Raw genomic sequence first — 26,120 nt, forward strand, 5'->3', positions numbered from 1 at the left:
GCTGTCCAAGCGGTGTGTCGCGGTTGGGAGGCGTTTGATCATAGCCTTCAATCTCGACTCACTGGGAGAGGGAGTCAGCAAGTGAGCTATGCGTTGATTTGCATTCAGAAGGTTGTATTTAAAAATACTCTAGATTGGGTGGTAAATTTTATATAAAAATGAAAAATTAAACTGTGCAGCAAAAAGGGAAGAAATGCTAAATGCCTGGGAGGAGACTTTAAATGTAGATTTCGTACAAGATCTCTACTCGCATGGGTTTTAGTGTTGTGGTAATTTTGCTGGAATTGTACTAAAATATTGCAGTACTGATAAAAAGATTGTTCTTTAAAATACCTCTTTTTTTTTTTCTTCTTCTTTGAAACGCTTTGTGTAACAAATGCAGGCCAATGTATGGTATAAATTACACAGAAATAGAAATGGGAACAGTTGATCATAAAGCTCCATATAGGATTATGATAACTGAAGGTTTATGTAGCAGCTTTCCAGTAAGATACTAGAAGTGTTGTACAGTCCATGACACGCTTCATGTTCTGTTAAAATTAGGCTGCACTTTGGTGAAACCCCAATGGAGGCCCCTTAAGCAAGCATTTGGTTTTGCAAACCATTTAGGGCAGAAAGCTTCGGAAATTTTTTTGTCTAAAAATTGTAGCAGAGGATACATGAGTCTCGACTTATGTCTATGCAGGAGCATGGGAGCTTTGCCCATGTGGCTTGCTTTGTGGCATTTGGTTTAGGTTAGAATTCAAAATTAATGTTCTTGTTTGTCTTGAAAGTATTGGGTGGTCTCTGATTACAGCTGGGTGAGACGTTTTCTTGCTCAGTGAAGAAATAAAGAGTGGGAAGGTGTACTGTGACAATCAGTGTTTATGATTCTTTAAAAAAAAAAACAGATAATGTAATTTTACTGTGTTCAGGTAATGCCTGAATCATAAATGTAATGGTTCATCCTAAGCAGCAAAAAAGAGCATTTTTTTTTTCATTGTGCAAGATGATAATAGGAACATTTGCCAGGAGGGCTGTAAAGGTGGATGGTGAGTGTGTGGTTATGCACCAGGTGGTTCTGATGATAAAGAATTCAGAGTAAGATTGACAGCCTATTTCCTATTTATTAGAGAGGTAAACTGGGCATTGAGAAGCTAGATAGCTGGTATATTTCTTAAAAATAACTGATTTGCGGAAGCTGAAATAATTAGGCTTATTTGTTCACACTACATGGTAAAGATATTGTTCAGAAATGCTGTTTGGAAATATTAGCCAGTGACTGTTTTCCAGCTGTTTCATCCATAGTTTCTACAGCCACCCTAAACATTTTCATGTACCAAGAATGAAGGCAGTTTCCCCCGGAAAGCTGTCATGTGATTCATGGCTTCTCTTGCGAAAAAAACAAACAAACAAAAAAACCCATCATAACTTTGTCTCAATGTCTGCTATGATAAATTCCACAGTTATTACGTAGTGGAAGATCCCGTACTATGTTTTCCTAAATGCTGATAATCTCTGGTGATAAAAAGGGAGGCCCTGTGAATACCTGGTACACTCTGATGATTATTTTAAAAGGACAAAGCAATGCTGACACCGGATCTTGCGCATTGGCATATTTTTCATGCTTTGTTCATCTTCCTCACATCTGTGGTTATGGTTTTGGTTTGCTGATTGCCCCTGAAGCAGAATTCTGAACACAGACTTGCATTTCTGTCTGTGAAGACTTTTGGGTACCTTTATGGGGAGCTTTTGTTGGGCCAATAAATTGTGAGAACAACTTTGTGGAACTCAGCAAGAAAAACGTGGGCAATGGGCCCTTCAAATGAAATTCTAGGACATCCTGTTTAATGCCAGTGCTGATTACCTAAACCTATTTTTATTTTTCCAAGAAATAACTTGCCTGCTTGCACCTTTGTGTTCAGGTTGTCTCTAGCTGTAAGATGGTGTGTTACAAGAGGTTGGCTCATCATGCTGCCGTGAGGATCAAGGGAAAAAACAGGCGTGCCCTTTTGCCAGCCACACGGCAGTTTTCCCAGTATGTTGCCTGTATTATTCCGCATTCAGCTATCCAGGAGCCAGGCAAGTTGGCAGTTATACGAAGTGTTGTGGGGAAGAAAGGGCAGCAGAAAATGCTGACTGTCTGCTAATGCATCTATGTAATCACTATTCTGGGGTTAGATTGCAGGAAGATGACAAAATTGCTGAATAAAGTCTGTTTAGTCTTTTTTTCTTTCTTTTTTTTTTTTTTCCTTTCCAGTATGAGCTGCCAGATGTTGGTGCTGCAATGGGTAACAGTATAAGCTGCAGAAAGAAACAAAAGTTTTCTGTTTGGAAGACAGGAACCAGAAGCGTGTATCTACACTGTAATTTTGAATCCTTGTGATTGTATAGAGGTGGTTGAATATGGAAGTGTTGGGTGACGTGGTGTATGGTGATAGGATGGAACAGACCTCGGAGCAGGGCCATAGTCAGGAGAAAAAATATTTTAGGATGAGGGTCAAAATACAGCTTGAGCACAAGGATCGAATAGAACTGTCATCAGTAATGAAACAAATGTCAGCCCTTCCATCCCTCTTGCACAAACACTCCTAACATCAGGTTGTCGCACTGCCGTTTTTCGTGTGTATAATTTTAGATAATTGAGTAAAACTGTGTTTTACTTCATGGAAAGCTCTCAGCAACGGCCAAATCACCAGATGTAAAATGCTAGGTTTTAGGGTACTGAAGGCATGGCTAGCTATTTGTTACAGGTGGCGTAGTGGCTGAGTTGCCAGGGGAACTTAGTGGATTCAGATTCTCGCAATTTTCCAGAGGGTGAGGGATAAAGGACCAGCTGAAGAGGGGATACAGGATGTGATGGCAAGTAGGCTGAAGAGCTTGGAGTAATTAAGTCAGTGAGCTCTTACGGCTTATACTAGAATCTCCCCAAATCCATTCAATTTGAATACTGCAAGTAAATCAGCCTAACTGTGGGGAACCCCTGGGAACTGTGGGTGTGTGACCTTTCAGCATTAGAATATATGCGTGTGGAGGCAGGTTCTAAACAGACCCAGTATAAGATCATCTGGAATTAAAAGAATAAGGACAGATTTGAGAGCTCAGCTCCTATTCTCAAATCTGTCTACCCTGAATGGAATGGCAGACATGCAGAGGAAAATATTGTCTTTCATACTAACATAATCTCAAACATTGGATAGGATAAATTTGACCTGGTGTGGGGAAAATAAACATTTTCCTACATTTATGAGCTTTTTTCACCTGATCTGTTTATTCAGCTTGACTTCACTGGTTGATAGCAACTAGCTTTGAGTGCATCCCTGCAATGTTTGCTTTCAGAGTTAGCGCCAGAAGAGGGTATTTGGAGCAGGGTACAACCCTTGAGACTGGAGCAGAGGGAGGCAGGTTCCTGTTCGGAGGAAAGTTCAAAGGTCTGTGTTGGAAATGCATGCAGAGGGGAGTATTATAGTAGGAGAGGGAATTGTTCAAACATTTAAAACTGTAAAAAGGAAAGCCTTAAAAAAAAAACCAACCCACAAGTATAATAATTCAGGCTTGTTAACTGCTTTGCCTTTGCGTGCTTTTTGGAGCTGTGATGTTATCTGATCAGCCGCTGGCTGTGATCTGTGTGTGATTAGGATCTAAGCTTATACAATTCCGAGCATATGGTATACTGTTTTAAAATTGCGAGTTTAAAATAATTACATTCTGGTGCTGTTTTTTAAGAATTATTTAATTGCCTGTATGTTCTGGAATGGTTTTGCTCTCGATTAATACTCAGTTCTGGCCTGGAGCCATCAAAATCATAAGGTTTCTTAAAAGTTTCATAATAATTTTAAAAAAGAGTTGCTCAGTTTCCTTTAAGGAAGTAAAAGCACTTCCTTTGTTTTTGTTTTTACTTTCCATGCTGTTCAGAGGCGTGTATGACCTACCATTGCATAGGAAAAGGAATAGGAATATGGTGACATTCCTGAAGTGGATGATGAAGAGTTGGACTTGTGACAGATTTTCCTTGGGCCTCCAAAGTGACGTGCTGGACTGGTGGGTTGTTACTGACTTTGATTCTTTTTTCAGATTTCTACAGAGCAACGAACACAGCTGTAGACGCTGGGCTTATTTCCAACCAAAAAGAGGTAGTCAAAGACAGATCTAAGCACTTACTGAGAAATTTGTTTGAAGGATGTCCTGAACTAAGGGTTTAAATGGACCAAAAAACCCCAAAGTTAAGGACACCTACTCCTTGAAGTGTTTCACGCTCTTATACATTTGCTGTTCAAGCAAGCAGACCAAATGAGATCTAGAAAGTCATCATACTTGGAAAACTAAAGCCCAAAGCATGGAAACTTTCAACAATTCCTGAAAGGAATATGAAAATGAGAGAAGAGGTGTTAAGCTAGTAAAGGAATTGCAGTAGTCTTTTCAATACTTAACGATTTGGCTATGCCATGGAGTCTGACTTTTTAGAAAGGCGAATGGTTTGTGATCCAAAGTTATTTAAAGACTGTTTAAGGCTTTGTAATTTGACAGATTTTATTATAGACTGTATTTTATAGATAGACTTAACGCAACAGTGAAGTTTCTGTGGTTTGAAAGGAAGTAGTCCGTGCTCTATCATGTTGTGTTCAAAATGCAGCTTCAAATTCAAAACTGCTTCCATCTTCAGAGTATCATCTGCAGTCTGAGAGATCTTACAGCAGCGGTAGACATGCAGGTTTCTTCCTGTTGAACGAAGTGGTCTTTCTTAGTCTTTATTTGGGTAATCTAAAATGTGTAGGTTCCTTACACCTGGGGACTTTTTTTACGTTTTTGATTCATTTGAGCAGGTTTGTAGCAGGTGTAGTATAAAAATGAATACTCCTGACAGGCTGAGATGAGGGAAAGGAGGTTTGGGAAGGGAACAGCACGAGAAACTTTGAATCTTTGAAATGTTACAAAAATGCACATGGCAGCAGCATGTGTGTATTTTTAATGCTATTGGTAGTAGAATTTTAACGGGGCTTTTTTCTTGTGGTAGTGAGATGCAAGGACACGTTATAAAATCTTTTATCTATAGCACAGAATCAATCTGCAGCAAATATGTTTCTGTATAAACCCTGTCCCCAAAGCAGTGGTCAAAAGCAGACTAGTGTGTGACCTAGGAAATGTGAGGTTTTATATTTACATGCAGTTTCTCTGTAGTGCCAGACAGAAGACAAAAACATTTGTTCAAATCACTCCAATTTGTTTCCAAATTTTTTTCTTTGCTACAGAAGGGGATGCTGTTAATCAGCTTTCAGTGATGCTTTTTCCTGTTATTTGGTAGGCTTTATGTTCTTTCTTTTACCTAGTAGGAGTATAACAAATCTTTGATGTATTCATAATTAGAAAAACTGAAAGGTACTGCATATTGAGTTTAATTTTTTGTTTCTGTTAAAGTAAGTGTTTGTTTCTGTTAAAGTGCATAGGTGTGAAACCCAGGGCTGTAAGAAGGTCCGTGTTTTGCTCTCATGTTTGTAGAAATTGATGATGCATACATTACAACTTGAAAAGCAACAGCAGCCATATAAATTGATTGTAACAAGAGTGAGGGTGTATTTGCACTTAGCACCTCATCTCTGTAAACTCTGGAGCAGGAAAACCCAATGGAAATCTGCTCTAGTGTGTTTTCATTCCTATTTTTTAATGGCTTGCTTGGTAGCATACTGGTTTAGAAACAAGCCCAGCAAGATAACCCGGATACATTGTGTGGCATCACAGCATCCGTCGCCATTCCTTCCCTGGATGCATCCTACGAATGCAATCCTATAGATCCCATGCTGGATGCAACCAGCAACAGCAAAATTAAAACTTGGGTCATATTTAGTGCTTGCGAGCAATGACATAAATACAGACTTAAATAAAAACATTTTGCTGGCGAAAAGAGTTGACGACTTGTTTCCAACTCGTGCACCTACAGCAATTTTGGCAAATAACCACGGAAAGAGAAATACTGTGTGTGTTGTATATACTTTTGGTATAGGGACATGTCGTATACACGATTATGTAGGTTTGGGGTTTTTGTGTGTGTGTGTTTTTTTTGTTTTTGTTTTTTTTTGTTTTTTAAATATACAGGTATTGACAGAATTAAGATCATTTGGGTAGGTGGGACTTGAAAATAGGTAGAGGTACAGACTCCATAAAAGGGACCAGATTAAAGGGTGAAGATGGTTTGCAGTGATAGAGGACAGAATAAGTCATCCTGTTTTCCTCTGGAAAGCAGCAAGGAGGGGAGGAACTGTGTGTCACCTATTAAAAGTAAGGGAATACTTCTCTAGGAAAGCAGGATCATCTTAACGCCTAATTTGTAACCCAGAAGCCTTGTAGAAGGACAGACACTCGTATTTGGAGAAGTCGGTACTCAGATAGTTGTTGCCAACATGCCTCTCTACTGAAGGACTGGAATCCTTGGGTTCCTGTGGGTGCAGCGTGGAGCTTTACCTGTGTGTTTCCCTTAATGTGGAGCAGAATTCATCAGAAGAGGTTTTGGCTCAGTTCTGAGCCTCCTGGAGTGAAGTGGTGTGGCAGAGCATCAGTGACTAACAAGTATGACTAAAAGTACTAATCAAAAGAGAGAGAATGCATGAGGTGGCAAGCATGAATTTTGATGCTGACCATCGCTTTGTCCTCTGATCTAAACAGCTGTCTAAATCTGGCAGAAAGTAGAACATAAAGGAGACTACAGACAGGTTGTAATAAATGTTCCATAATTGTTTCTGTGTGCAATCCTGCTTTTCCTCTTTGTTTACAGTCAGAGCTGATTTAGAGTCCTGGAAATTTCTCCAGGCGGGGGCATGTCATCTCAGTGTCATGGCTGATAGGAACACTTGATGGTCTTTATAAATAGACTAGTGAAACTGGTAGGAGGAAAAATGCGTCTGCCGTCCAGATGCTGCCAGAGCCTGGGCATAACGGCAGCAAACTGCCTTCAAATGGAATTTCTAAAGGGGTAAGTGAGGGAAAGGAGACGAAATTTAAAATGTTTTAATTTATTTCTTTTTATTTCAGGAGGGATGTGCAGGACATAGAAATCATATTTGAATTGCAGCTGTTCAGAACTTCCCTGATACATTGATACTTTTAGGAATAGCAGAGAGACTGGAGAAGGAAAAGAGTGGTCTAGGGCAATGGCATCACCCCAGAGGAATTAGATGTTTACAGTACCTTATATTTTGGCACTATAGTTTCTTCATCTTTAAGTTAGTTTGTGCGTTTATTTATTTTTTTTCCTTAATACTAGTGATAGGAACTATTGATTATTTAGAAATGACTGCAGTAGTAATACCTTTTAGCGACTACATGTCAAAAATGATTGTGCTTGGTCTTAAAACATAGTGTTTCAGTGTTGGTATATTTTTTTAAATGCAATTTTTAAATGTTGCTGAATAAAAAGCATATATTTACAGGTCACAATGATATTTTTTCCAAAAGTTGTTGAAATTGCCAGAAGCATTTGGTTTTAGAAGTGGTTCCTTGCGAGGTGATTATTGGTGAGAGCACAGGGGATGTATGCCTATACATCTGAATGGCGTTCTGGGGAAGTGTTAAAAAGATAAAAGAATCAAACGCTTAATGATCTCTTCACGTTTTTTAACGGTTCCCACACTTTTTTCAGTTATCTTTGTTCAAGAAAGCGTGGGCATAATTTAATCAGAAAGCTGACCTACGTCTAAGGAAATTCCAGAAACCAGGAGATCTCTGGCTGCAAAATAAGTCAACTTCCAATGCTGGGAAACCCATGAAGTATAGTTGTAATGTCATAACGTTACATTAACTACAGTATTAATGCACTAAATGTAACTTGAATGTAGGTATGTCTGCGTGACTGTTTATTGACCAATTTTAAGAGTTTCATAGACTTGTAGGTTGTAATTTAAATAAAAGAAATATATTCTAAAAGACTTGGACTGACAAAAATCAAATGCAAATCTAAACTATGTAAAAACTTGTTCTGCTTGCATCTCTTAGGTGCTGATCTCTGAGAGAGGCAACTCAAAATGGTGATTAGAGCATGACAGAATGGGAAAGGTGGAAACTGTCCTTTGAAGGGTGTAAGCTGAAGGCTGCTTTCCCAAAATTTGCCGCATAGAACTGCATGAGAGTTCTGCTCAAACCTGAAAGCTGGTTAGGAGAAAGAGATGTTTAAAATGTTCTCCATGTTATCTGCTTGCACACCTTGAGATTTAAAAGCTAAGATCTGAGAGTCAAGTGGACTCTCTTATTTTGAGAACAGCAGATCATCTTCAAGGTGTGGCCAAATTTCAGTATGGCTAATGGTCCCTTCATCCCTTCTGAATGATAAGCAACTCTTTACTTATTAAATCCAATGGTAAATTTGCTTCACAGTGAAGATAATGAATGCTGTAGAGAGGTGCAAAATTGTTTGAGTGAGGGGCCTGTTTGATCCCTTAGGTTTAATGAAGTGAGAGCTTGTGTTGGTTGCTTTGACAGACTGCGCAATACTGCTGTGCCGTTTCCAAAAGCTTTCGCGCATCTCAAGGGCAGCTGTCCCTGTATGAGCATTTTAAAATTGACTAGATAAGGAAGACAGTTGGAATAGGAGAAAAGAGAAATTTAGATGTAGACACTTTAATGTTCGACATACTAAAATATATTAAGCTTTAGCAACTTAGCTGTTCCTTGGTTTGTTTGTTTGTTTTTTTAAAATCAGATACTTGCTGCTAAAAAGTTACTTTAAAATTATGTTGTAAGTAGCTATTACTTTTTACATATCAAAATGTAGCTGTGCTCTACTGGGTAGATGCTGCTTCCTGCTGTTTCTGTGCTTGATTACCATGGAGTGGTACATGTCGCCTTTTTTTACCATGGCTTTCCTTATCTGCACTTAAATTATTTTTTTTTTTTAATGAGGCTGCTGACCTGTTTGTGCTTTCAGTCAAGTTCTGTGTTTCCTGTGGTTACTCACTTCTAGTGTAAGTCATGGTGTGGGTTAGCATGAGTAACATTTACTGAGCAGGTTTTATTTAATTTTTTCGATGATGAGCTGGTTTTACTTTTTTAGAAATGCAGTTCTTTATGCCAAGTGATGTGACCTATTTCTCAATGCATTTGAGAAATGCCTTTTTTTTTTTTAAAAAAAAAAAAGGGAATGCTTGTTTCTTTCTGATGGGAAAATGAAGAATTATGGCTAACAATATCGCAGATGCTGGCTTTGTTACTTTGTGATGCTGTGCAAAATGCAACTTCAGTGTTGCAGGAATCATATGTCTAGTTTAAATAGCTAATGTTGCAGTCAGCTGCAGGGGTTTTGTAAGGGTTTCCTCATCGTGATGATTACAAGCATGAGTAACTAAGCAGGTCGTGCTGACTGGAAAATTGGTTCTGCTGAGCATTCCCGTTTCCTCTCGGTTCTGGTGTGTGCCATAGATCTTTGTAGCACTGGTTGATTTGGTCATAACCGCAATGTCCCAGCCACTATTTTTCATTCCTGCAGGAAAAAAAGCAAATCCTTTGAAGCACCAAAGAAAAGTTTTTGCTTATGCCACTTGCTGACACAGCTATTTTCTGCAGTTTCCAATTTAAGAGTATGAAGTCCTTCAGCTGTCTGAGAATGTCTGGATGCCGGACTTGTGGGTTTTAGTAGATGAAAAATGTACTGCCTGGTAGTCTGCTGCCAAATGGCTGGGGAATAATTGATGGAGCATCACAAGTTAAAGTGAAAGTAAGGCAGAAGTTCTTCATTATAATTGTAGCAGGAGCTGTCACCTTCATTTCAGAAGACTTCAAAACAGGTTTTGTCAGAAAATAAGCCTGCAGATGTAGATGAAAGATAAAAGATGCATCAAAAAGCAATTACAATTAAAAACTCTCTTCTGCAGTGTAGAGACATGAGACTAGTAAGTGGGTCCCTGTGTTCTTTTGTGACTTTTTCTAAAACTATCTATGACTGTTACTCCAAATCAAGCTTGCATTGTAGGCTTTTTGCTCTCCCTCCTAGGCTCTATGAGCTCGCCACAAAATATACATACTTCTATCTGTCTGTGGCATACGCATAAGCACAGACTTGCTACCTTCTTTTTTGGGCAAAATCACCATTTCTCTTTGCTGTTTCATTGCAACCACTTTTACTTGCTTGTATTTCAGTAGACAATGTCATTTTGATGTACCACATCAGATAAATAGAGTAATTTTATTGAGGCAGACTTTGAAGAGTACTATTGATTATTTATGGAGACATGCTATTTTAATCAAGTAAATTCATTTAAGCTGTCACGGTGAGTCAGTGTAATAATGTGCTTATGCTTCATGCGAGATAGTAGGTTTGTATTCGAGATGGCTATGGTGATTTAGAGGATGTAACAGTATCAGTCAATTGGCACAGAAGTTTGGCAGTCGTGGTTTAGTGTCACGTCTAACCTCACGAGCACTTTGAAAGCATCGATGTCAGGTTATTTTCAGGGCCTGACTTAAAATAATAAAAAGAAAATAGTCTAGCTAGTCAACCCTGCAAATATGTCATCTTTGTATTTTGCACAGGAGGAGGGGATAGCAGGGGGGAGGCTGCATATGGAGCACTTGCCAGCAACACCCAGCTAATGCGGAACAAAAAGTAGGTTAGTGGTGCCCACTGCTCTGCTGGGAGCTATGTGCTTTGACTGGGCTCTTAGCAGACCTCCCACTCTCCCAGCATTTCTAGGTAGTTACTAACTTTTTCAGTGAAATGGCCTAAATCGGAGAATGTGACTTGACCAAATTTTTCCAAGAGCCTAGCAGAGGCTTGGCTAGTCCCCTGACTCCCTGGCCTGGCTTTCAGTCGCAAGACTGTTTTTATGCTTGTGTGAGCATGCAATCGCCTAGCACCTTACGCTAGCGCATGTTAGCACCACCTTGTGAGATTAGGTAAGAGCTGAGGGTGCTCTAAATCCTGTGAGTCATTCTGGCATGTTTTGATGAGTTCAGACTTTTGCATTGTTTTTAAAAGAAAAAGATAAATTTTGTGGGTAGGTAGGTATGCTGCAAAAGGTGTCTCAAAAGTAGCCTTTTAATTATCTGCATTTTGATATAGGATGCTTTATTAACGACTGTCCTTCAGAATATCTAGACTGCTTATGCGTGTTGTGCTTATAATTAGTATTGCCAAAATAAGTTTGGGGTTCTGTAGGTTGTCTTTGTCAAGTCCTGCATTCATAGAATCATTTATGTTGGAAAAGACTTTTAAGGTCATTGAATCCAACTGTAAATCTAACACTGCCAAGTCCACCGCTAAGCCATGTCCCTAAGTGCCACGTCTTCTAAATACCTCCAGGGATGATGACTCAAACACTTCCCTGGGCAGCCTGTTCCAATGCTTGATAACCCTTTTGATGAAGAAATTTTTCCCAATATCTAATCTAAACCTTCCCTGGCACAGTTTAAGGCCGTTTTGTTCTTGACCAAAAGACCTGTTCTCGGGGATGAATGTAAATCGCTGCTTTTCTTGCACATGTCAGAAGCTGCTGCCAGAACGCTGCTGCTCCCAGTGCTGAGTTCCACCTCTTCTGCAGCAGTATGGTGCGTGCTCACCTTTGAAAACAGTAACTATTGACTTATCTCTGAAGAAAAGAGCCAAGGCCCATACCTGGAGACGAGGGAGGCGGTGTTGTCGGTTGTTGAAAGAATTGACCTTTGCATACTGAGGGCTCACCACGTGGAGATGGGGAGGCTGGGGCATGACCTGCACTCTGGCCTGTGTGCGCACAGTAAATAGATAAAGATCAATATTCTCTAAATGTCATGTTAGCAGCAGATGCTCTGCAACACTGCAGCCTCTTGCTATGAGGTAGTATGTTCTGAAGACCCAGAACGTGTTTTGCCATGTGGTTTGTTTTTTGATCCGTCTGCATGTAAAAATAGTTTTGTGGGGAGATAAGGTTGGTTAGCTTCTTATTTCCCCCACCCCTCAGGCTCAATTTTATCTTTTTTAGGTTACAAATGCTCACTTCAGTGAATGCTCGCAATGCTTATTGTGCTGTCTTTACTTAATACGTGCTGGCTAAGTGCTCCTTTTCCCCGGGAGTAACTCGTTTGCCAGCACGGAGGAGCAGAGGCTTCAGTACTCAGTCTTACGTACATTCACCTGATTCCTGACAGCTTGATGTCAAGTAGGAGCTGATGACAAATTGTATTGACAGGCTCTTCTTTAACAGTTACTCAACAGAAGCTATTCCTATTCCTCATAACCTGTAACACAGCAACTTTGAATTTGTTGACAGGCCAAAGTATATTTAAAAGAAACATCTTTCCACCTTGTTTATAATTTCTTGAATATTGCATTTAAAACTAAATGTTTTAAAACTTCTGATCTTGCACTTGGGGTTTAAAGCTAATTAAGCTTTTTCTCTAAAACATTTTGCTTATATGAGGTGCGTATGATCTCCTTTTTTCCAGTCTTGTAACTTTTCCTTTATTGTGGCAACTGTTTTTTTTAATGCAGCAACAGTATTAATGAGTATAGACCATGCACAAGACCTCTTGCTCCTCAGAGCTTTTTAATAGATTTTACCTTCTCCCTGCTTAGTCTAGTTTTGCTTTTTCCTGTGGTTCCCCTTCTGTTCTTCCATCTGTTTGGTTCGACTGCTTTATTCTCTCCTGGTGTTTTGTATATGCTGATCCTTATACCTTCTACCCTTCGCAGCTCTGTTTAGTTTCAGTGGTTCAGTTCAGTTTACCTTCAGCATGCCTTTCGCTAAAATGTTCCAGGATGAGCTATGATTTTGTGAAACTGAGACTGTTAAAATCGTTCCTTCTGTCTCTCTCTCTTTTTATTTTTTAAACTTCGTTTTTATTACTGCTTGCACATGCCATTTATGGTGCTATTGGCATTTTGGAAAAATAGTGTAATAGCTCCGGTTTCTCACTACTCAGAATCTCCAGTTCTTTCCATTTTTCCACAGCTTCCAAAAGCTGTAAAGGTAATTCTCCAAGTAAAATGAGTTGGAAAGACCTCAATCCTGCAAAATGTACATGCATAATATATTTCACTTACTGCAAGCCCCACTGCCTTCATTTCTGGAAGATCATCACTTATGCTCTAGGTCCCATTGCTTTCTGTGCTATGGAAGTCACCTTGGGCCAATGTGTAGATCCCCCAACTCTTCTTAAGACTAACCACAACAGATAAAATAAGGAATTCAGTGATTCATGAGATGTTTTCAAATACTAATGAGAAAATTCATTGGGAAGGGGGGGAAATCTGAATTTTGAGGTTGTGATTTTACATGGTTTATCAGTGCTCAGAGATAGAGATTAAAATCTTGCCAGGATGGTTAGTTTTTGGAGTGCAGAAGAGTTTTGATAAACAAATATGTGTTAATCACATGTATATTTATGCCTTCTCAGAAGCAGGAAAGAAGCAAGAGAGATCTCTTCCCCTGAGCAAATAAGTGCTGGAGCAAAAAGAAACATTGTTGGGGGGGAAAAAAGTTGTTTTCTGTCAACAGTTTGGATGCACTGTCATAAACAGAGCTCAGTTCAAAGGATCAGGGAATCTGAGAAGATTTCTTTCAAGATGAACCAATTTCCTGCAACACGCTGTCAGTGCTAGCAAAAGGCATCTCTTGCACATAAGAGCAGCTGGTGTGTGTGTGTGTGAGAACACCACCCAGCCCCATCCCTTATACAGGGCCATTTTCCGAAGGAAAATGGGTATCTGTGGGAACAGGGCACTTCAGCAAATTCTGTGCACTTCGGGATGTCATTTTGCAAGGAAAAGTGTGTTTTTTACTAACGTGTGTGCTTCTTGTTTGGGTATTTTCAGGCGAGGGCTGGGGGTTTTTTTGTCTTTTTTTTTTTTAAACTTTTGCAAGAAGTTATTTGAGTTTTGAAGTTTTATTAAGTTCTATTGATTTGAAATATAGTGTCCTGATCCTTGTCAAAACAGTTGTTTAAAGAATTGTTACACAGAATTATTATAATTTTTCTTACTCTTTATTCTCTTAAATAAGAATTGTGAACTTAGTATCAGTAAAAGTGCTACCAGTTAGAGAAACTAATTTTTAACCTGTGTTTAAAAGTGTGTGGACCTTCTTAACCTGTTACAGGATTATTTTGTTTCTAGGGTTGATTTACCAAAGGGCTTTTGTGAGCCCTTAAGTAATAATATTCTTCTTGTGGTTTGCTTTGCAGGGGGGCAAGAGACTTGTTAAAGAACTGTTGACCATGTTATGACACGAGCATTAACCCTGTGTTAGCAGGAGAAAACTTAATTTTATGGGAATCGCTTTTTTTTTTAATTTATGTGAAAGTTCTGTCCTGTGGAAATATAGTTAATCTCATAAGTAGGCTGAAGAAAACTTGTCGATACTGTTGTTGCCAATTTGAATTGCCTCATGTGCTTGCCTTTAAGAAATAACTTGACACTGTCAAAAGGATATTTGCATTTTCTTTGCTATAGCTGATGCTTCCACATCTGAAGTGCTTGCCTTTAAGAAATAACTTGACACTGTCAAAAGGATATTTGCATTTTCTTTGCTATAGCTGATGCTTCCACATCTGAAATATATTTGCCAATGTTTTCTTGTTTGCAGGAACCATTGATATATGAAGATGAAACCATGAAGAGAAAGCAGAACGAATAATAATGCTTTTCCGAAACCGTTTTCTGTTCTTGCTGGCTTTGGCAGCCTTATTAGCCTTTCTGAGCCTCAGTCTACAATTCTGTAAGTGCCCTTTCCTTTTGTTTTCTATATATAGTGGTCTATAGGTGTGTTTAAAAATGGCCATGCTTGCATGTTATTTAAAGCATTCTTTCTGTATTTAAATATTTGCGTGTTTTGTTTTTGTTTTTTAAATAGGAAAATAAATGTAAGATTAAAAATAGTTTTGTGTGCTGTATAGGAATCTATACTATCTAGAGACTTTTCAAATCAGGTTATGTCAGGGAAAAGAAATCTTAATTTCATAGTGCAATTAAGTAATTGAATGATTGAATTCTTCCATGAAAGCAGGCAGAACATGCCTGAGTAAAAACCGCTGCAATTCCTATTTTACATTCCATCAGACCAGATGGGATTGAGAAAACTACCTGAGGGGGTTGTGTGTTGGAACTTCTCTTTATTTGTACCCTCACATTAGGAAACTTTAAACAGTTGAATTGGCTCATCATAAGCGGCTGGTTTGTTTAAGAAAAGATAACTGAAGTTGTGCTTCAGATCAATTAATCATGGGTCATTCCAGAGGGCCATGTTTACTGATGACTGAGCAGGTAGGTGGTGCTGGATGCAGGTTAGTGAATGTTGACAAATGAGCATTGTGCCAGATGACAGCTCATCACCTGGTTCATCAAGGATAACATTTGCTAGGTAAAGTGATGTTGTGTGTAAGTCTGATATGTACTAATGCAGGCTGATGTAAATACTTGCTGTTAGAAGGCAACGAAAAACGTATATCTGTAGTATAGGATAACATTCTTCATCTTGTCTTGCATCATGTTTTAATGTTAGAGTGCAGGCCTTCTGGTCTATGCTTTTTTTGCGTAGTGTAAAAAAAACCCCACAAAACCAAACAAACAACCACAAAAAAAACCCAAAACCTATACAGAGGATTGCTTTAGATTTAGCATGTGTCTTTTGCATATGATGGACAACTTAAAAAAAAAAAAAAAAAAAAAACCGAAAACAAAAAACAATAAAGGTGGTGGGGAAGAAAAGTTGTCGGTTTATTTTATTATTTTTTGTGTTTAAACTCATCTGCATGTAATACAGGGACCTGTGGCTCCAAATTGATTTTTCAGCCTTCTGTGGGTATGTGCCAGTGGGTCTGTTTGCAGCTTGGTTTGCCCATTAGGCTCTTTATGGCTCTGCCCTTGACTTTATATGGCTAGTTGGGAATTGTGTATAGGGTGAAGGTCCCTTAGAGGAACTTCAGCTGAAATATGAAACTGAATTGTTAACAAAAGTGAGCTTTTTTTGGAGATGAGGAGGTAGGCATATAGGAGAGTGAATCATCAAAAGAGGAAGTTATTTTCCACTTAATTAGAAGATAACATTCATGCAAGAGGAATTCCAGGAGATAAAGATGTTTGAGGGGTGCTTTAAAAAGCACTTAAGCTACAGCAAGCAGCCGTCACAAAACTTGGTGCCAATACCAAAATACATATAGAAAATTTGACATAATGAGATCTGCAATACAGGCTAGCAGGAACCAAGTAGTTCATGACACACAGGTAGCCTGATATTTTAATTTCTACGTGCTTCAGCTTGTAGAGACACTAGTGCAAACTCAGACCATCTCCAACGCAAAGGCAAAAGTCTCTTCATCTATCACCATGTAAGACTATCATGGAAATTCTCCCACCTAAGAAATTTCAGAACGTCCTTCGGAGAACATCTGTCAGCCCCTCTGATACTGCACAACATGCAGCACTTTACTGTCATAGAGCACTGAAGGACAGAAAATCGAAGTGTCCAGCTCCATGGGACATAGACACTACATACTTAGGAGATCCGTATTTACTATTTGTTTCCTATTGCTGTGTTGAAGGTCTGTCCTTGCACTGAATCTGTTCTTCTTAACACATGACATAGTTCAGAGGCACACATCCCTCGCGATTTGATTCTCGCTGTTGCACAAAGTAGTAGTAATATAGTCTTGTTCCATGTATAAAGCTTTTTTCTGAAAACAGTATGCTTCTTTTCTTTTTCTTCAGACTTTAAAATTAGGTTTACAAATTTTGATCACTTCTGAGCTGCCTGCAGAAAAGTTTTGGTTATACTGCTTTATAATTTGTGTCAGATTATGGAATGAAAATGAGAGTTTATACATTTAGACTTAGGAAAATGCCCAAGGCACTGATTTATATTTTGTTGTTCAGTATTTGGGGTTTTTTGGGGTTTTTTTGTTTGTTTGTTTGAGGCGATTTATATCCTGAAGCATTTGGAGTGGAAATGGATGTTTTATGCTGCTGTGAGATTGATTCTCTGTTAGCAAGCAGTGCACAGCTTTGTAGAGGAGGGCTGGTCATTTTAAAACACACTACTTATTTTCTAAGCAGTGAATGTTGAAAATGTCTCTTCCTTTCTGTGCTAAATTTGTTTAGAAAAGTTAAACAGTAGTATGAAATGTATGATTATATAAATGGTACATATCTTCCTTTTTTAAACTTCTGCAGAGCATCATTCCTGTAAATGCTTGATATTTTATCCCCTCATGTCCACATGTGGTACTGCAGCTATTTGAAGCCGGACTTGTGAGTTGTAGCGGACTCTGAAGCGAAGGGAGTACTGAAGGCCAAGTTCAGCTGGTTTTCCATAGGTTCTGACTCAATATTACATCCAGCCCACACTGGCTGACAAGATTACAGTCTGTCCTGTGCTTGAGCTGTGAGGGTTCAGGAATCGCTTGCAGCAGTTTGCAGCCCAGTCAAGCAGAAATCAATGCTGCCTTACTTTAATAGACTGTGCTGTGAAGGGTCTGGAACTGCTTTATGAGCAGCAATCTCTGCAGCCACGATGAAGTGGAGGTGATGGGTGTCGTAAGTGTCAGCAGTCCTAATATAAGTCCCTCCTGCCTTGTAAGACAAAGTTCCAAGGCAATTGTTTCAGAGCTAATAGTTGTCACATCTTAGGTTTAGACACAAGCAGAGAAACACTGGGGAAAACAACCGGTATTGGACCTCAGATTCTTCGGTATTGGTAGGCTGGGGGTGGACCCAGGATTGATAGAAAACTTTCTGTCCTGTTTTGATGGTCCCTTTCTCTTGAGGAAACATATAAGCAGATGGCACTTTGCCAAACGACTGGAGAAAGGACTTTTAAACTCTAATAGTCATTCTTCCAGGTGAAGTAGTAGCTGTAGATCCCCTAAGATACCTTTCTTCCTGCTCCCAGAGTCCTCTGTCACGTAGGTTTTGGGCAATGGGGGAACTTGACCAGTTCTGCTCGTTATGGCCTTGTGCAGGAGCAAAAGGCACCGGGGACTGAGTGAGTGCGGTCTTTCTGTATGCTGCTTCCCGCTGCAGCAGCTGCCAGGCCTGTCTGCCTGCGCTGCCAGCCAGCTCCCTGGGCATTTCACTTGGAGCAGTACCGTAAGGGAGCTTTCTTCAAGAAGTCCTACTGTTTTCAAGCTATGGGTGTTTATTTGCATAAATAATGCCTCAGGTTTTGTTTCTGAACGTATCTGGTGGGTGATGGGAGAACGAGGTTTGAGACATGTTTGAAAAATTACTAGAATATTCCAAAACCTATTCATACTTTGCTAGGGTGGTTTACTCTTCCTAGTAGGCACATAGAAGGCTTTTAAAAAGAAGTTTATACTTGATGAAAAAGTGCAAGTCTTAATGGTTCTAGGCATCTTTTATATAATTGTGTGGCCTGGACTTTGAAGCAAAAGACTGGGAGCCAGATGTGTTCTCAAATTCTGAAATAATTGCTGTTAACAAATAGTCCAGTGTGAAACCTGAACCAGATCAATCATAGAGGGAAACCCTCTTCAATGGCAAACGTCTCCAAATTTTGTATGTTTTTAATTTTTAAATAGTATAGAAAACTGACAGTATTAAAAGCTAAAACTCTGAAAATATTCCACTACTGACTGGAAGCATGCTATGTCATCTCTGGTGAATAATTATAGCAATGAGAGTTTTTGTTTGGGAAATCCATTGGATAGGGTGACTGGTGGACTTCCAAACCAAATGTGACTGGCAACTCAAAGTTTTATTGGGAATTGTCATTCTTTCCCTCTTGTTTTATGTTTGGGACCAGATCTTTGGAAAAGAGTGGAGAAGTATTTTCCTTATAGTATTTATACTCCACACATGTTTTTATTTTCCCCCTCTTTGTCTGTTTATGTAAATGGTCACGGTTCTAAAACAATTTAAAACTTTAGTACTAGAGACAAAAGGAGAACTGTTTTTGATAGACTTTTCAGTTAGACTGTTCTAAAATGGAATTATGTTGTTTTTCTCTTAAAAGACTTCATGTTTTGCTTTGTCAGAAAACCTGCAGAATGGAAAAATGACCTGGGCTAGATTGTGGAATGTATTTTTGTCTCTGTAAATATTATCTGTAATGCTGTTGACTAAAACTGGGCGGTTTACTTCTGTACAAACAGAGTGAATGCCAGCTGGGACACTTTCTTCTTTTTTGCCAGAGGAAAAGGTGCAGTGGTTGGGGTCTTCCTTCCTACTCTGTATGAAATGCTTACAGCCGTTCAAAGGGCTTGTAAATGCAGTGGTTGGGGGAGTTTCTATAGTACAGAGGTGGAGGATGGCGGTGCAGCTAGATTCAAGTGTGTTGTAAGGGATGTGTCAGAATCCGGCTGTGGTCCTGCAGCCTCACACTGAGGGGAAAAGGCATAATTTGGGGCCCTGTCAACGTTAATTACGCTGGTTAGCCCATAGGTCAGCTCAAGAAGAGGAGATTGCAGGTTGGCCTGAAGAGCTGCTTTCTTTTTCCCCCCTTAAGATTGGCGTAATACACGAGAACCCAATTAATGGGCAAGCACAGACCTTCCAGTATATCAGAACATCTGGGACTGACTGTGGAAACCTGAAAAGTGCGTCTCCTCAGGATGGCTCAACTATTTATCTTTGAAACTACCTTGACTAAACCAAATTGAAAGGAAATGTAAAAGTTAACTGTTAAGATGCCACGTGTAATGTCTGTAAAGTTTACTTGACAATGACTGTGGATTTTTATTTTGGTTAATTGAATGCGTGTAAATAATTCTTTTTTTCAACAAAGTAAATATTTTTTTCCTTTTTTTAATTTTTGTTTCTGTTTACTGAAAGCCTAACGCAAGAAACAGTCAACAGAAGAGGACTAAAACTATAGTGGGAAAACAGTGCTCTCTACTAGCTGTTTAACCCTGTGGCGAGTATAAATTGCAGGCTTTCCTTTTGAGCCTGTCTGTTTCGGACAGTTGCAGAATGAGGAAGTCCCTGACTCTCAGGCAGATCCTGCACATGGATCTTCTCTTCTGGTTTGAAGTTTGTTTCCTTAAATATTGTGATATTTCGGTCAGTGCCTCAGGCTTGTCTTTTTATAAAAAGAATTTTGGTATCTGCCACTGCTTTTTAGGATGTTGGCTGCTACCCTGGCAGGGTACTGGTTCCTGTGTAAAGTGTGGGTAGTGTTGTTTTTTATTATTTTCTTTTAAATACTTTCTCTGCCTTGATGGCTCAGGCTTGCGTGTTGGTGTTTCACCATGTCTGGAGATGACATTTTGCTTTTCCAGTAATAATTTCCCTCTAGTTTCTGTCTGTACTAGAGGTTTTGGTTTTACAGATGAGTCATAAGAAATGGAAATCAGGATTCTCCACAAGGAAAGTAGTACAGTTTTATTTTATTGGCTCGAGTGCTGCGGGCTGCTCTTATTTTATGAGGATGGTGAGAACACCATATGCAACCCCGCCAGGATGTTGCCTGTAGGAGGCGAGTGCTGCGTTGCTGCACAGCCCCTTGTGGAACCTTGTTTGTTTTAATAGTCCCAGCCCCTCTGGTCTCATTGCTGCTGTTTGCGTCCCTGCTTGGTGGCTCAATACAGCTGTACGAGAGCAACACCGAAGCCTTTGGGGCTTAGCTCGGTATCCTTGCCACTGCTCGCTTCAGCTCCTCGCTCCGGACAAGCCGCGGTGCAGTGGGTGCTCCGATGGTCTGGGGAGGAGGCTCCAGGGGAGCGTGTGCCACTGCCAAATGCTCAGCAGGGACTTGCCGGTGGGAATAGAGGTGGAAGCTGAGGGGGTGCTGCATCCGTCTTCAGCCTTTCCATTTGCAAAGCAGGATGTGCTTCCTCATCTTGCAAAGCTGTGGCTGTGGCACAGCAGAGCTGCCACCGTCCCCCTGTCTCAACTCCGAACCAGAATGGGGGTGTGAGCTGCCTCCGCAGCCCCTTGCCCTGAGGCTGCCAGTGGGATGCTCAGAGGAGCTGGGATATGCAAAGTCTATGGAAAACATCGGGGAGCTGGCTTCTTCCAGAATTTAATTTCTCAAGGAGAAGGGGGGGAAAAAACCCTAAGGTGTTCAGTAAAAAGGTAATATAAGCTCCTGGCTGTTTCTGGACAGAGTACATATCCTTACTCTAGGGTGAATTCATAGAATCCTAGCATCATAGAATGGTTCGGGTTGGAAAGGACCTTAAAGATCATGTAGTTCCAACCACGCTGCCATGGGCAGGGACACCTCCCACTAGACCAGGCTGCTCAAAGCCCCAACCAACATGGCCTTGAACACTTCCAGGGATGGAATTCCTTACCGTCTCTTACTGTTCCTAACCAACAAATGGTACCTACTCATGTTTCATATTTTAGGAATATAATTTCTTCAGTGGAAGAAAAAAAACCAATTAGAGTATTGCATTTTGCTGATTTATACAACTAACTATATTTAAAAAGCCACAACTTCAGAATTCTTGATGCAAAGAACTTGGTTTTGTCAAGTGTTACCAGCATGCAAAATTAAAAGGAGACCAGATATCTCCCTCCCTGAATTTTGCCTTCAAGCTTATAAGCATGACAGATTTTCCACTAATGAGAAGTCTCTCTGGGTTTTTTGAAAGTACTAATTTAATCTGAATTTAAGATTAAAGGGAAAAACAACCCACAAATAATATGTCCAAGGCTGTGTACATTTTAGTAGTGAATGAAGAAAGCTAACTGTAAATATACATATTTTTGTCAAAGATGCTTTTTATGTTGTAACTGGAGATTTAAATAACCTTTTGTTGATTCTTGAAAGTGGTGGTATAATGTACCAGTCCAGAAATTAACCCTTGAAGGGGGAGGAGACATGATGAGTAGTTGAGAATAATACTATGGGACAGTCTTATTTTCTCCCACAAAAATAGAGCAATCATTTTTAAATACCTGTTTTAAATATAGGTGAGATTAAGTTGCTTCAGACACTGTTTGACCAGCGGAAGTTACTTGGCAGGCTACAGAACTTCATAAATCTTCTTTAAACATATTTAAATCTTCTTTAAATATAAATTCTGGATTCATCCATGATGGCTAGTTGAACTATATTTAAGCAGAGATTAATATGAGCTGTTAAAACATATGGTTGAAGGATACTGTAATTAAAGCCTAAGACTTTGCAAAAACTAGCAGCAAGTCATTAGTTAGGCTTCTGCAAATCCTTACTATAGTGTTAGGTTTAATTCTAGAGGGAAGGAAACAAGCCTGGAAAATAATGAGCATTTTCTCAAAATCCAACTCGAATCTTGGTCCTAATACTTGCAAGAAATTTTGGAATCTATGCTTCGGTCTTTTAATAATTATAATGATACACATTGCAATTATTTTAAACATGTGAAAGGGTAGGGACAGTCCCATAGGTATGTACCTGTCCTTAACTGTTGGAGTTTTGAGTGGATAGTAAAGGGCAAAGGAAAATGAATATCCTCAGTAGGAGACAAAATGTTATGGTTACAGTAATTCATATTTCTGCCAGTTGATCTTAATTCCCTCTCTGTATATATTTAACCTGGGAGTGAACTCTGTTTCGTTGCTAACAGTTAAGTTATCTTTGGGGGAATACCTGTGTTGTAGTTAAATCCTTCCTGCTTCCTGCATAAAACATAATTTTAAGCTATTTAAACAAATGTGACCTACATTTCTTTCAAGGACGTGGGTAGCACCTTTGCCTTTCTACATACCATGGAGTCATCCTCCCCCTCTACTCTGCCTTGGTGAGGCCACACCTGGAGTACTGTGTCCAGTTCTGGGCTCCCCAGTTCAAGAGGGACAGGGAACTGCTGGAGAGGGTACAGCAAAGGGCTACCAAGATGATTAGGGGACTGGAACACCTCTCTTATGAGGAAAGGCTGAGGGATTTGGGTCTCTTCAGTCTGGAAAAAAGACGGCTGAGGGGGGACCTTATCAGTACTTATAAATACTTAAAGGGTGGGCGTCAGGAGGATGGGGCCAGGCTCTTTTCAGTGGTGCCCCAGGACAGGACAAGAGGTAATGGGCACAAACTTGAGCGTAGGAAGTTCCACCTAAACGTGAGGAGGAACGTCTTTCCTTTGAGGGTGGCAGAGCCCTGGCACAGGCTGCCCAGAGAGGTGGTGGAGTCTCCATCTCTGGAGACATTCCAAACCCGCCTGGACGCGTTCCTGTGCAACCTGCTCTGGGTGACCCTGCTCTGGCAGGGGGGTTGGACTAGGTGATCTCCAGAGGTCCCTTCCAAACCTATGATTCTGTGATTCTCTGAATCTGTGAGTCCTGCTGTGTCGAGATATTTGGGTTTATCACCAGAATGGGGCTCTAACAGTAAATGAGGGTAAAATATGAAATGAGGAAGGATATAAGTTTTGTTCATTGTGATTGTGGGAGAGAGACCTGTAGGTTTGTTCTGTGAAGATACGAGTTAGGCCTTTGCTTCTCCTAAAACACTCTTCAGATAAGGGCCCTCCTCTTGTATCTTGTTCTTGTGGAGGTCCAAATGGTGGAATTATCTCTAGACCAAGAGGCTCCCTGAGGAGTGGGTGTATTCCTTAGTGACCTGGACTACTCGGGTTTTTTGCAAATCAATGATGTGCCAATGTAACTGCTAGAAGCTCTACTGCAGTTGAACTCTTATAACCCTGTGCATTGCTAGTTTCCTTGCATGAAAGTCTGAGGAAGTCTTCGTGACTTTTGGGAGAGCTAATAAAAGATGATTGTGCAGTGTTTTCTTCTGGTGACTCACAATTTTTTGTAGTGTTTTTCTACCTCTTCAGATACTGCAGTCATTTGACAGTCCTGTGAGCTTGTTTATGTTGTATTAGTCTATTATGAATTCAGTAGCAGTGTTTTTGGAACCATTGCTTGGGTCTGTCTGGCATTGCAGTTGCAGACGATTTGAGATACACTACCTGGAATAAGTAGCTCAGATTTCCTGTAGAGTTTGAGGAAATTGGCCCCAATTTTTTTTAAATTTTTTTTTTTTAAATGGAGTGTACCTCTTGTTCCTGTACCACTTTTTCTTTCTTCTTTTTTGCCTTCTATGAGCCAGTAGTTGCTTGCCTTTTTATGTCAGTTGAATCTCTTCTCAGAAAAGGGCAGTTTGTACTTTAACGTGTATTAACTTGGTGATGGCCAGTTTCAGTTAAGACATGGGACAATGCAGAAATTTGCCCTTTATTTTCCTTTTAAGAGTTGCTTAGTCATAATCAAGCTTTAGTCTGTCTACTATTATTCTAAGTTGTAAATGGTTTTATCCAACATGTGTAGCTTTTAAACCATTTATAGTCGACTGGACGATGCCTTGAGCAACCCAATGTGAGTTAGGTTTGCTTTGAGTGCTGGGTTGGAGCAGATGACCTGCAGAGGTCCCTTCCAACCTAAAGGTTTAGGTTTAGTTTATTCTGTAGCAGTAGATCAGATGAATTACTTATTTATTAGCAAATTCTTTTTTGTTGTTTAAAATTTCAGGATTGTTACCCTCATCAACTCAACCAATGCTGGTTAATCCAGTTCTCTGCTATTCCGTTTTCCTGGCTCTCTAATGCTGAGTCAGGCTGCCTTGCAGAGAACTACAGGTGTGTTTGGATTGGCATGTCTGTCTTTTAAAGCCAAAAAAAAAATTATTCCTAGGATTTTTCCATAGGTTAGTTGTATACTGACCTGCACTGTGTTTTAACACCTGTAACGTTGTTTTTAAATTCTGATACTTACCTTATTTTGTTTATAGAAATAGTAAAGAGAGTTTTGTTCCTGATGTGCAGCTGTTACATTCATTATAAATGTTTAATATGGTTTGGTGATTCAGGGTTGGTTCAAGCAGGTGAAGTCTGCACAACATAAGCCCTCAGTTCTCACAAGAGAACGGCCCCTCTGCGCGGTGTTTGCGTTCTAGCTTGTGCTTGGGATTTTCAGGATAACAGATTTCGGTGGATCCAGTCCCCGCAGCCGCCACTGCCAGGGCTGTCTGCGAGATGTGCTTTGGGCGGCTTTGGTCTTTGCTCACCTGTGGGGGAGCTGGCGAAGGCAGAGATTGCTGGAGTCTGTTTCTGCTGCTCTCTTCTGCCCTCCCTGCTGCGCCTTCCGCTTCTGGCTGGCTGGGTGGTGGGAAGTCATTCTCATCCCTGAAGGTTTTCTCTTTCCAATGTGCAGTTTCTCAGCTGCCTGTCCCCGTGCTATCAGCCGCCTTCGTTTGGACCTTTGTTTTTTCCATGCTTCATTACAGAGATGACGGGATCAAAACATAACCTTAAGCTGAGGAGGGAAAGACAGCCTTATCACCCTGCTTCATTTAGGGCAAGCCCTTTGTTTATCTTTTGCTGACCACTCAGATGTTAGACCAGTTTTTTGAGAATTTGCAATTGATTCACACTGTATTAGCTTTATCCCTCTTACTTTTATCAGAGCTTTTAGGACAATTAATTGCGTATGGATTTGTCATACATTAGTTGTTTGCTGGCCTTTGTTTGAGATTTGTGTTCTGCTTCTTCATCAGAGGAATGTTCTGACACAAATCTCCCTCCTCTCCTTGCTCAGAGTGCAGGCACAGACTCTTAACTGGAGACTACCAGGAAAACTATCTTAATGTCGGTGAATATAGTGCAGTCATGCTCCCCCTGTTTATAGTCCATGTCTTCAGGAAAACATGGATGAGCACTTAAACTTTAGATTTGATGATAGGTTTGTTTTTCTGAACTCTGCTTTGTGCCTGCCTTAATCCCCACTATGCTGCTGCAAATTGAGTTGGAAACGGTTGGTTTTATGGATGCGCTAGTTCTCCTCTATGTATCTGTTTCAGATATGCTTAATATTCTTCAGATAGTTGTTGCTCAAGTTTCTCCTTAGTCCTCTTAATTTTCCTCTTGCAATTTATCTTCTAGGCAGTTGTGTTCTTTTATCTGTACTTTTGCTGGGCTTTCATTCCTGAAACGATACAGTGATTTACACAATCCAACAATCCAAAGCGTCTCATCATTTGACTGTGAAGATTTTGGAAAAATTTGTTATGTGTTCTTCGGCATGTGTATCTTCTGTGATTAATAAGGTTTCTTAAGTTGTACTGATTTTGAAGATTTTAATGCCTGCAGGCAGTTTTTTTATTGCTTTTTAAAAAATAAGAGTAATCTCTGTTCCCAAAGTTACTTCCCTTTTAAGTTTTCAAAGCTCGCTTACTGAGAGAAAAGCAGTGTTTGCACATACTAAATGGCATTGTGGTTTATTTGTTAATGAGGTAGGGTCTAAATAGTTT

At 39.9% G+C, this 26,120-nt stretch overlaps 1 protein-coding gene across 4 annotated transcripts in view; it reads left to right on the top strand.

Moving 5' to 3' along the window:
- The window catches only part of PXYLP1 (2-phosphoxylose phosphatase 1), a 115,321-nt gene that overhangs the window by 59,196 nt on the left and 30,005 nt on the right, over positions 1-26,120 (top strand). For 3 of the 4 annotated variants that reach the window (XM_074591870.1, XM_074591872.1, XM_074591869.1), the window contains one exon: positions 14,520-14,651. In XM_074591870.1, the coding sequence (XP_074447971.1) occupies positions 14,573-14,651 (79 nt within the window). In that variant the 5' untranslated portion in view covers positions 14,520-14,572. Of the gene's footprint in view, positions 1-3,894; positions 4,021-14,519; positions 14,652-26,120 lie in introns of all 4 variants that reach the window. The other variant, XM_074591871.1, reaches the window with a different exon arrangement.

Source organism: Larus michahellis, chromosome 6, assembly GCF_964199755.1.
Source record: "Larus michahellis chromosome 6, bLarMic1.1, whole genome shotgun sequence".
NCBI lineage: Eukaryota > Metazoa > Chordata > Aves > Charadriiformes > Laridae > Larus > Larus michahellis.